We start from the raw sequence: 11,153 nt of genomic DNA on the forward strand, positions 1-11,153 counted from the left end.
GGGCCCCCTTTCCTGCCCTATGGCTGCCTCCCCCTCCGAGCGGCTCCCCTCGCGGCTCCCCCGCCACGGCCAGCTCTGCCGGGGCACAGCAGGTCTCCCCCGGGCCTGGCCCCCAGCACTCAGCCCCTGGTCCCCCATCCCTCGGAGGGGGTGTCCACGCGCCCCCTCCTCATGCCTGGCCTCTCCCTGCAGCGGGCTGACAGAGAGCGGCAGCCGGGTGGCCTGGAACGAAACCCAGCACTGCCGGCTGCTCGCGGGCATGGTGCCTGACCAGTTCCAGATGTGCCGGAGGAACCTGGAGGTCATGCACAGCATCGTCCGGGCCGCCACCGAGACCAAGAGCGTCTGCCAGAAAACCTTCGCGGACATGCGGTGGAACTGCTCCTCCATCCGGCGCGCCCCAGCCTTCGGTCCTGACCTGGTAAAAGGTAAAGGAAGCCTCGTCTGGTGTTTCCATGCTTCTCTTTCTGCTTCTCGTACCTTTTGGGGCAAACGGTGCTTTAAACAGCGCTTTAACGAACAAAGCTGCTGTTGGTTTGATGGGCTTCAATTCTGCCTCAGATGTGTTGGAGAAAACTTGCTGTCATTACAGAGGTGTTACTCCATGCATTTTAGATCAGGACCTGACCAGAGTACATGCAGAGAGGGGTGACTGAAGTTCAGTAAGGACATCACATACTAACTCTGATTTCAGACAAAACCAATTGCTAGAGGCTCTGAAAAGCGGGGAAGAGCTCTAATCCAGCAGAAACAGAGGCTATATAATGAGCAGATAATATAATAGAGGGCACAGGTTAAAAATATGGAGCACAAGAAAAATGTGTTAGGYCTAAGCTTTATTTTGTTACAAAAAAGAAGGTAACATTTGCAAYGAAAATATTCTCCTGAGTCTGTCTTTAGTGGCATGTAGCAGTGTTTACCAGGGATAGCAGTACTGAGGACATGGAAAAGTCTGGCAGAGAGTGTGAGGCTGATACAGTGAGGTGTATCACAGCGGTACAAAAGTGACTAAGTTGGATTGAGTCAGAGGGAGAAGAGAAAGGGAAGAGAAAATGCCCGGTGCTGACTTACACAGCACATCTGTGAAGTGTTGGAAGGACTTCAGGTGTGTAGGGACTCAAGATTCAAGAGAGTGGGACAAGTGCTGTGGAAAGCAGTGCAGGACTTTCCTACAGTGTTATGCTTGTAAGGACTTCTGAGGCTGAGCAGTGCTAGCCATGGTGTGCTCCAGCCCAGCGTATCTGAGTGTCAGCCCTAATGAGTCATGTTTTCCCTATCCCCACTGTATGTGGAGAAATGCCGTTGCTTTTTTGCTGAAATCTCTCCAAAATGCACCTGTTGGTAGTGGCTAGAAATGGAACCAGTCGCAGGTGACTTGCTTGGCACTGGGAAACCTCTTTGCATTGCGAGCTTTTTGACTTGATGTGTTTTGGTGGGTGCAACATGTTTCCCCTTTTCTTTCTAGGTACCAGAGAATCCGCCTTTGTCCATGCTCTTGCTGCTGCTGCTGTCGCACACTCTATTGCTCAGGCCTGTGCCTCAGGAGAACTCCCTCTCTGTTCCTGTGGATCTGTCCCATCTGAGGTCCCAGGGCCTGACTTCCGATGGGGTGGCTGTGGGGACAACCTGCGCTATGGCCTCCAGCTCGGTGCTGCTTTTGCTGACAGTCCCTTAAAATCCAGCAAGCTGAGAACACAGGCTCTCAAGGCCATGAATCTGCATAACAATGCTGTGGGCCGACAGGTGGGTATGGTCACTGGCCACAAATTGCTACAACAGGGGCACATAGCGAGGCAACTTGGATGGCTGGGAGCCTAATGTAAGGTTGTAGAATGTGCCCAGATTGTTGGGACACTGTCCTTAAAGTGAGGAGGCAACTAAATTGTTAAAATGGAGCTACATCTGTTTGCAGACGCACACACATGTTTATCCCTGTACCCCTTACACAAGTAGGGAGGTGTTTCCCACTTTATGTTACACTACTTCTTTATGCCTTTCTAATGGAAAGCAAAGGTCCATTCTGCTTCGTGATGCTGCTCCGCTCAAGGAATGCTGTCAGCTGTGCTTATCAGCTATACTGAGAACTGCTAATTCCTTTGTGCTTTCATGCAGTCGTGTTCCCGAGATGAGGACTTGGCCATCTCTGTGGCCAGCACATGTAAGTTAAGAAAACGTCTGGCCCCACTTCAAACTCCAGCTGGTATTTTCCCAAAGATGACACTCTTATCACTAGGGGAATGAAGCAGGACTCAGTCCTTGATTGCCCCATTGCATTCATTGCAAAGAAAGCATTCTCTTGCTGTCACAATAGCATTGTTTTCTTTTACCTTCAAATAAGTAAAAAGAAGTTTCTTGGGTGGTAGAAAGCAGCAGAGCTTTTTTATCTCTTGAAGCTTCCTGTGGATGCTCTTGTAAATAAATCAGTAGGGTGGGTACCAGGAGAAAGCAAAAGTAAATTCTTCTGTTTTCCTGTCTTCTGCAGGTATTGAGTGATTCCTTGGAAACCAAGTGCAAATGTCATGGTGTTTCAGGCTCCTGTTCAGTTAAGACCTGTTGGAAGGGACTGCCAAACCTGGGTGAAATTGCCTCTGACCTCAAATCCAAGTACCTGGCAGCTATCAAGGTGACCCACCGGCTCCTGGGACCCAGGAAGCAGCTGATACCCAAAGAAATGGATGTGAGGCCAGTGAAAGAGACTGATTTGGTTTATCTAATCAACTCTCCAGACTACTGCACCGTGAATCTCCAGCTGGGATCTCTGGGGACGCAGGATAGGTAAGAAACTGCTCCAAATATGTAACAGTTCAACCTCCAATACAGAGAGCTTCTGTAACCAGAAATACTCTCTGGACACTCTCTGCAGTCTCTCAGCAGTTTGGTGGAAAGAAGTGCAACTGCCATAGCTTTTTGCAGACTGGAGTGTTTCTTACATCTGCTGTAGTAAGTTCCGTAGCCTCCTGTATCTGCAGAGGCAGACTGTATGAGTGGGCCTGACGAGGACTTAGGCAGGGAGAACATCCTTTCCATTGTGTTGTCTCATGTGGCACCTTCTCTGGCTTAAGGTAACACCCGCCTATTTATGAGTGTCAGTACCGCTGGGTTTGAGAGCACACTAGGAAGTTTATGTGGATGGACAGTTCCCAGTCAGGTGTGGACACCATGAGGCCTGCTGGGAAGTCATTGCATATTTTAAGCTCTATGGGCAGGATGGCAGATGTTGCTTTTATGTGGGAGTAAAGGCAATTGGGAGCCTAGCAGGCCATCACTGATAGTCCATCAGCTCTACTCTGCTCCAGGACAGGATCCAGACATTTCAGTGAGTGGAGTTAGGAAGGAAAATTCTTGCCCCTCCCTGCAAACCTATGGGTGCTGCCTGCCTGTGACCAGAGGAGGAAGGTTCAGCAGTCCTTGGAGTCTGTGGTGCTTCCTGGAGGTCCTCTTTCTGGGGTGTATTTGTGTGGGGCTGTGTGTGGTCTAGAAGGGTGGGGAAGCATAGTCTGAAGGCTGAGCCAAAGTTGCCTCAGGGCTGTGACTTGCAATCCCTGTTAGATCTAGCAATAGCAGAAGTAACTGGTCCTAGCCATCCTCCCTTCCTTCTCCACTGGAAGTTCCTGCAGCAGCGTGATATAGTGTGTGTCCATCCTCAGTCACAGCTGCTGGCACAGTGTTTGCACTGTCATAGTAACATGAGCAGAAATCAACTGCAGTCAGTGTGTGCCACCAGCAGCCTCTGATTTCCCCTTGCATCTTGCTGCCTCTTGCTATGGGCAAGAAATCTTTGGCAGGAAGCCAGGGCAGATAGCTGTGGCCTGTACCCTCTTCTGCCACCATGATGGGTGGACATGTACATTCTCTGAATTCTTGCTTGTATGTCCTGTCATTGTCAGGCAGTGCAACAAGACCTCTGTGGGCAGTGATAGCTGCAACCTGATGTGCTGTGGCCGTGGCTACAACGCCTACACTGAAGAGGTGGTGGAGAGGTGTCACTGCAAGTATCACTGGTGCTGCTATGTGGTGTGCAAGAAGTGCCGGCGGATGGTGGAGAGATACGTCTGTAAATAACATGAGAGGCTTCACGGTAGGCAGGGGAAGACTCCTTGTGCTGGTACCTTCCAGCGTGCATCTGGAGACCGAACGCCAACTGCAAGGGATGCTCTGAGCTATAGCAAGAAGGGGGCTGTGCTGGAAGCCTGGACTCTGGCATTACTGTGGTAGACCACAAACCAAGTGATGAGGGAGAGTCTAAAACCCGAGGCTGACCTTTCCCCCATCTCTCCAGAGTGACACAAAGGGCTGTCCTTCTGTAGCTGATCAGGAGTGTCCAGCCCTCTGTCTCCTGCTGGGGACAAACCATTTATCACTCTGCACGCACAGACTCTTTTCTCCAGGGGTGAATGGGGACCCTGGACTGCCATTGTCTCTTTGCAGGAGATTTTTGACAGTGGCCTGAAAGCTAGGAGTGATGGATGGGAAAGGAGGAAAAGAGCTGCTCGTTGGGAGAAGGCTGCAAGGGAAGAAAGCTGCTGCTTAGGGTGAGGGGGTCATGGGCAGTTGTTTTAGGGGGCTGGTTTCTGCTGTGGGCTCACCCCACACCACTAAATGTTCCTCCCCAGGGGCAGATATTTGTCCAGTGTCTTTCACAGCATCTGAAATGAAGGCCATGTTTGGACATAGGGAGAACCAATTATTGCTCCAGGAGACTCATCAATCTTCTCCAAGATCTTCATGGAGATTGCTTCTCCTCAGTAACGAGAGGCTTCATCTGTGACTGACACTAACATACAAGCCTATGGGCAGGAGAGGTCCTGCAGGCTGCCTAAGCAGATTGGTTTGGAAAACTGCACGCATYGACCTTATATTAAGAAAACAACCATGGTAGCCTGGTAGTTTCTGCCCTCCGAACTTGTGTTGGAGGTGGAAGACCATTCAACAAGTATGCTCACTCATCCTTCCTGCACTTCTGTTAGCTCACAAGGGTATTCAGCCTATTCCTCCGCCACCACCATCTGGTACTCTGGCCTGGAGAAAGGGCATGACTTCCGGGCCATAGGGAAATAAGAATGAACCTTCAGTCTCCGTACTTGCTTAGTTAATACAAGTGGGGTGCTGGTGTGTGCTTTTTAAATAAACATATTACAGCATATCGTCTGGTGACAGACCTACATGTCTCCTAGGACAGCCTCATTCCTCCACTCTGTTGAAATTCATCTGGGCACAGGGAAAATGTGGTTGTAAGGAGAGTGAAGCACTGTTTCTGCACCTTGACACAATGGTGCCACAACTCATGTGGCAGAGAACTGGTTTTGTTCTAAGACAGTTTTTACCCTTTCTGTTGCTCATTGGTCCAGGTTTGCCTTGAACCTACAATTATTACCAGTCAGCCTCAACTATTATGCATATACAGAAAATGTTACGGAATACTTCCTTGGGTCTGGAAACTGAGTGTGGGCTTATTTTCTGATCATAGAATCAGTAAGGTTGGAAGGGACCTCTGGAGATCATCTAGTCCAAACCCCCTGCTCAAGCAGGGTCACCTAGARCATGTTAGACAGGGTTGCATCCAGGTGGGCCTTGAAGATCTCYGGAGAAGGAGACTCCACAACCTCTCTGGGCAACCTGGTCCAGTGCTCTGTCACTCTCACAGGGACGAAATTCCCCCTCACGTTCAGGTGGAACTTCCTGTGGTTCCGTTTTTGCTCATCGCCTCTTGTCCTGTCCCATGGGACAAGTGAAAAGAGTTTGTTCCCATTCCCTTGACACCCTCCCTTCAGGGACTTATCCACATTGATCCTTGTGAACGTGCACTGGACTAACTGTGTATGAACAGCAAGGAGTCAGAAGTTGCAGAATGGGGGACCTGATATACCTTTTCCTTCCCTCTGTTGCCCTGATTGCTTCTAGCACTGAAGCTGGCCAAGTGTTTGCATAGAATAAGAGATTCCAGTTCATGTAGACTTTGGAGAGAAAGGATGAGTCTAAATACATGTGCTCAGAAAACCTAGAGCATGAGGCATACAGGTAAATGTGATTGAAATCCTAAGAATATTTCCTGCAGTTCACACTGTGACCTAGAGACTCTGGCAGCTTTGCGTGGATCTTGTTTTATTTGTGGTTTGCATTGAATGGAATTGGCTGTGTTCAGCCCTGAGTCCAGCTGTAAGATTACTCATTTCCATATTCACTCAATCATTTTAATAGCGTCTGCTGGGTCATGGAATCAATTCATAAGCTTTTGTTGTAAATTGTCCCCTCCCTTTAATGTGCTCCAGGTTTCTATATTAAGAGTGAGTAAGAGCTGAGCGTCAACGGTGGTTTGAGACTAGCCTGGGAGCTGGACGTTGAAATGCTCAAGGGCAAAGCGTATGCTCACATAGTTAACCAATTGAGTTAACTCTCATTATCAGTTGTTAATGTGCCATCCACTTGATCAGGCTGCTGGAAWATAGCCTTCCCAGAGTGACAGCAAAGCCACAGCTGCAAGGCCAAAAAGCTATCTCTCAAGTTTTTCTTTTAAAATGCAATTAGGAGTTAGTCACCAACATTCCTCAGAAAAGGGGAGTCTTCAAGCTGCTAGGTTGCGAAATGGGTGAAACTTCTGTATCCAGAACCAGGCTAAGTGGAGAGGTGATGCAGGTACTTAATTAGGAGGATTGCTTAAATGCCTTCTCTATAGCCACCTCGCTGTTCATTGCCAGATCAGAGGGAGGTGAAACTGGGAGGGGCTGTGAACTCTGCAGAGCATTGCAAAATGAGCTGGTGAGAAAAAGCAGGGGGAAGATACTGTGGAGTGAGAGAATCAGCCAGGAGGGTGGGAAATGTGATTTGCATTTGGTAACTACAAACATACACAGCCTGGGGTAGAGGACAAGAGCTACAATAGCTAGGAATGCCCCGGGGAGGTGTTGTGATCCTCTCCTGCAGAGGTCCTATTTGAATTTCTGCCTGGGAAAAGGCAGGGTCAAGTGCTGAATATGCAGAGTCCTCTCCTTCCCTGACTTCTTGCATTTTGACTGCAGGCCCAACAGGGGAGAACTGGGAAAGGATTGGAGGGGTCATTTGGCAGTGAAGATGCTGGGCTCCATTTTTGTGCTGGAGGAAATCGGAAAACACTGTAATTAGTTGAAGGATGAAAAGGGTCAGGCTGACAGGAAGGCTTGTGGTGGGGAGATGACAGCTAAGTGACAATGTTTTGAGTGGGAGGTGTTGTAATCCTGGGCCCACATCTGGAATTACCAGACTTGTGAGATCTGCTAGACTCCTTGGAGAGCCTCCCAGGGACGAAGAGCCAGAACAAGGCAATTAATACTAGATGATGGCCCAGAAGAAACAAACCATGCACTTGAGGGGATCCATCTGACAGAACACATTTTCTGTCTCTAACCCTACCTGGACAGAAATGCCAACAGGAAGTTGCCAGAGGAACATAGAGCCCTTTACCCTCTGCCCAGGCTGGCACGAGAACACTCTGAAGTAAAAGATAGGAACAACCTGATTGTGGATGTTACCCAGTGGCTTCCCACACCAGTCAGTGCAATGCCTTCTGCCAGAGAAATCAGTACAAGGCGCTTTTTACCCAAACCCTCTATAGCTTCTGTTCCACCACAAATGTTTCAAGCTCCAGTAGATACCACTTCAGGACTTGATTAAATTTTGACCAGGAAGGCAGCACTGTCCTTGTAACTGAGATCTTTGTAATGGTTGTGGTTTTGCAGTCCTTCAGACATTCCCTCCAATATTTCTTTTGCCCCAATTTCATGATCAGTCCTCATCAGAGTTTGTAGACTGCTGGCATTACCCTCTGCTTCCTGAACCCTCCTCTGGCTTGCTACAAATGTTGACACAGATAACTCTTTACTACTCTTTACTTTTCTCTCCTAAGCCTTTTTTTTTTTTTTTTTTCCTAATGTCTTGTGGCTTTCTGTTTATCTTTCTTTCTGGAATGAAATCCCTGGAGCTGATTTTACTATGGCCATGCAGAAGTCTTTCATTTCTTGGTGCTGTGAACTGATATGGAAGAGATGGCTCTGAGTTTGGCTTGAGCTCAGAAAAAAAGAATAAAATTTATTCTTCTACATGAAGTATGACCAGAACTAGGTAATGGGTTTGTGCTGAAAAGCCTCCTCTCAGTTACTACCTGACTCTTTATTTATGTTTGAAAGGAGTAACACTGAGATGAACAGGATCATTCCTTGCTCGTTAGATTGTGTGGACAATAAGGTCTATAGAAAAGAGAATGGTTTGCATGGATTCCTTTGACTTTTAATGCTAAAGCATTGATTTTTTATTTTATTTATTTATTCATTGGGGATACTCAATAAATTATTCCAGGAGGATAACCTGAGCAAAGGCAACTAGCTGTTGGTGAATAAGTAGGAGTTTAGGGGGTGAGTGATTCCATTCAAGAACATGTTGGGAYGTTTTTTTCCCTGTAGCCCTGAGATTGCATCTCTGACAGAAGAATGGGTCAAGGCCTTCAGCTGTGCCAGTGGAGCTCCTTGGCCAAGACAAAAGCTGAGCCAGAATGAAGAGAAGGCTTGGAATGGCATCACTGCCTGGGGCTCAGCTGTTGACAAAAGTCTGTACTGCTTTAGATATTTGGAGGATGTTACTTTGACCTTTGGGACAGCTGGTACCTACATTATTCCACCACAAGACACAAATATGAGTAAGTACTTGTATTTAAGGAAAAACCTTTGCATCTCTGTTCTCCTTTATTTCTGGGGTGGTCAGCAGAATCATGACACTTTGAGGATGCCAAGTAATCACAGGAGTTGTCCTTATGGGGATCTTCAGCTGGGAGACACAGATGAATCAACAAGAGTAACAGCCATGAGACTGGGGGAACTAGACTGCAGCCTGGAAGGACCTTGGGCATAGCAGGAAGGGCACTTGATGCGATGGCTGTACTAGATACAAAGAGAAAGAGACTCCCATCCTTCTCAGATGATCAGGCTGTAATTCCTTCCAGATCAGAATCATGTGTTTCAGCAGCTTGCAGTATCAGAGGAGAAAAGGCCCAGATACAAAAGGCTGACGTGGAGAATTACACCCTGATGTCAAGGAACTGTCCCATGGTCCTTATTGGTTTCTTTCCAGAACAAAAGACATGCAACAGAAAAAGCCTGGGAGCACCATGTTACCTGCTCCTATACCAGCAYTGTCACCAGAACAGGACTTTGCTAGAAGGAGATGTGGCCAAAAGTATTCTCAAGGAAAGGCTGACTGCTGCGTAAGCAGTCTTCAGCAGTGAGGACACAGCAAGTGACTGCTGGAGTCCTGTCAAGCTGAATGCAGCAAAAATGATGGGCTCTCGCTAGGAAGGTCACACCAAGGAGACATCCTTCAGGAGGGAAGCAGCAGCTGTACCACCCAATGGCACACAGGCTTGGGGACCACCTGATGGTCCAGAGGGTTGGGGGCAGAACAGGCCAACTGCATGTTGTGGTATCCTTCTCACAGCCAGATGGGCCATGCTACATTTCTAAGCACCTTTGTCTCCTTTCACCAGCCTGTTTTTTCTCCCTTTCACTTGTTTTCTGGACAATAGGGCCTAGTTTGAATTCATTCATGTGTAGTGTGGGTGGCACACTGGAGGCTGCTTGTAGTACACTTTTCAAGTTGCAGAGAAGATGCCATGGCCTTATTGATGAATCACTAAATAACAGCATCTTCCTTGTGTGCATTCCTGAGGAAACCATCTCCAAAGGCAGTCAGAAGGTGAGTAAAGCAGGGAAGGATGTGCAGAACAGTCTCATCTCCAAATCAGAGGCTGACTTAGGCCTATGAGCCGCCTCAGGGCTGCCGTGCAACTGGGCTTTTCCAGACATATCCTCTCCCCCACCCCAGAACTCAGTCCACTCAGACTTTGAGGACTTTCTCAGCTTGTGTTTGTGTCAGCCATGACCACTGTGCATGTGCTGTGTGGTAAAGGAAGGAATTTCCAGGCGTACTTCAGTCTGGCTAGAACRTTATTTGCGTGTGTCATGCTGTAGGGCCACATGCAGAAGCTCTAACACCTTCCAGGAAGATTGGATGTACTTGTAATGTGTCTGGTGCTCCTGGGAAGCACTGAAGAGACCCTCTGGATGTGCAAAGCCAGATGTTCTGCACATGTGCATTAAATGGAATACATCATGGCAGTCCTGGTTTTACTACCTATATAATAGAAAGCATGTGGGCATTTTTCATGTCTGGGAAATGGTAAGTGGAAATATAAAGACACTTCAGAACCTGAGATGAGACTGATCCCCAGACGTAAACTTCATGTGGAAAACTTATTGCACCAAGACACCTAGTAGAGCTGGAGAGTGAAAGAGATTGATCCCCTGCTTGTCAAAACTCTGGGAACTCCCCTTTTCACACACAGTGGAACTAATCACAGCTACTATTCCTGTAGTCCCCAGCTTGAGGCTCATTGTGGTGTGAATAGGGACTTGCTAGATAATTATGCCTACTGAAGACCATTTATTTTTTCCTTATGTTAAGAACATTAGCTCTGTAATTGGAAGGGGCAGCTCAGACAAACGTGTCCTGCCAAGCACACCTCAGGCAGCAGGAGAACAACATGTATGGGTACTTGCAATTTGTTATGCTGGAGCTGAATACCTGCAGACTGTGGGTGATTGTGGTCACTAGGTCCTACTTATTTCATGCTCTTGTGCTGTAAGTAAAACCTATTCTTGACCAATTGAAGCAACAGGTGAAAAAAGGGCCGATTAACTCCTAGCAGGGAAATTCATCAACTTCCAGCTGGCTAACAGGTCAGTTGACTCACTTGTCTCTTAGAGATAAGGCCTTCTCTGYCTCAGAGGAAACAGGGTCTCACTCAGATTTCTTACTCCCTCAGTCTAGCTCATGTCTGGTGARCACTGATAGTGTGTGTCCGAATGCTGGTCCTGTTCTGCCCCTGGAAATCTGGGTTAAAATGGCCCTTATGCAGTGCTAAGCGAAGAGCTGGGCTAGAGTCCTGTGTCTCATCATCAGCTTGTTTGTAATTATTTGGAGGGCAAGCCTGTAGCTCTCTGAACTGCTGCTTGAGAGGTGAAGTCCTCAAAAGGGCATGCCTGTAGGAGATACTTGTTAACGATTAAACAGAGATTTCCTGTGGGAAAGGTGATCTCTGAACTCCTCAGAGAATCTCTGGATGACACAAA

The 11,153-nt window shown here is 47.8% G+C and overlaps 1 protein-coding gene across 1 annotated transcript; it reads left to right on the top strand.

Moving 5' to 3' along the window:
- Positions 1-73: 73 nt before the first annotated feature.
- On the top strand, positions 74-5,127 carry LOC146600213 (protein Wnt-11b-like). Its single transcript, XM_085325943.1, has 4 exons — positions 74-428; positions 1,466-1,743; positions 2,483-2,775; positions 3,888-5,127. Exons 1-4 carry the CDS (start codon positions 260-262, stop codon positions 4,060-4,062), a joined length of 915 nt encoding a protein of 304 aa, XP_085182069.1. The 5' UTR covers positions 74-259; the 3' UTR covers positions 4,063-5,127.
- Positions 5,128-11,153: the final 6,026 nt, after the last annotated feature.

Source organism: Rhea americana, unplaced genomic scaffold (assembly GCF_003343005.1).
Source record: "Rhea americana isolate MKP2758 unplaced genomic scaffold, rheAme1 scaffold_125, whole genome shotgun sequence".
NCBI lineage: Eukaryota > Metazoa > Chordata > Aves > Rheiformes > Rheidae > Rhea > Rhea americana.

Excerpts from the sequence above, each read along its gene's own strand:
- LOC146600213 (XM_085325943.1), top strand. The coding sequence starts at position 260 with ATGGTGCCTGACCAGTTCCAGATGTGCCGGAGGAACCTGGAGGTCATG. Across the intron at positions 1,744-2,482 it reads ACAATGCTGTGGGCCGACAG|GTATTGAGTGATTCCTTGGA; the intron begins GTGGGTATGGTC and ends TGTCTTCTGCAG. Across the intron at positions 2,776-3,887 it reads TCTCTGGGGACGCAGGATAG|GCAGTGCAACAAGACCTCTG; the intron begins GTAAGAAACTGC and ends TGTCATTGTCAG.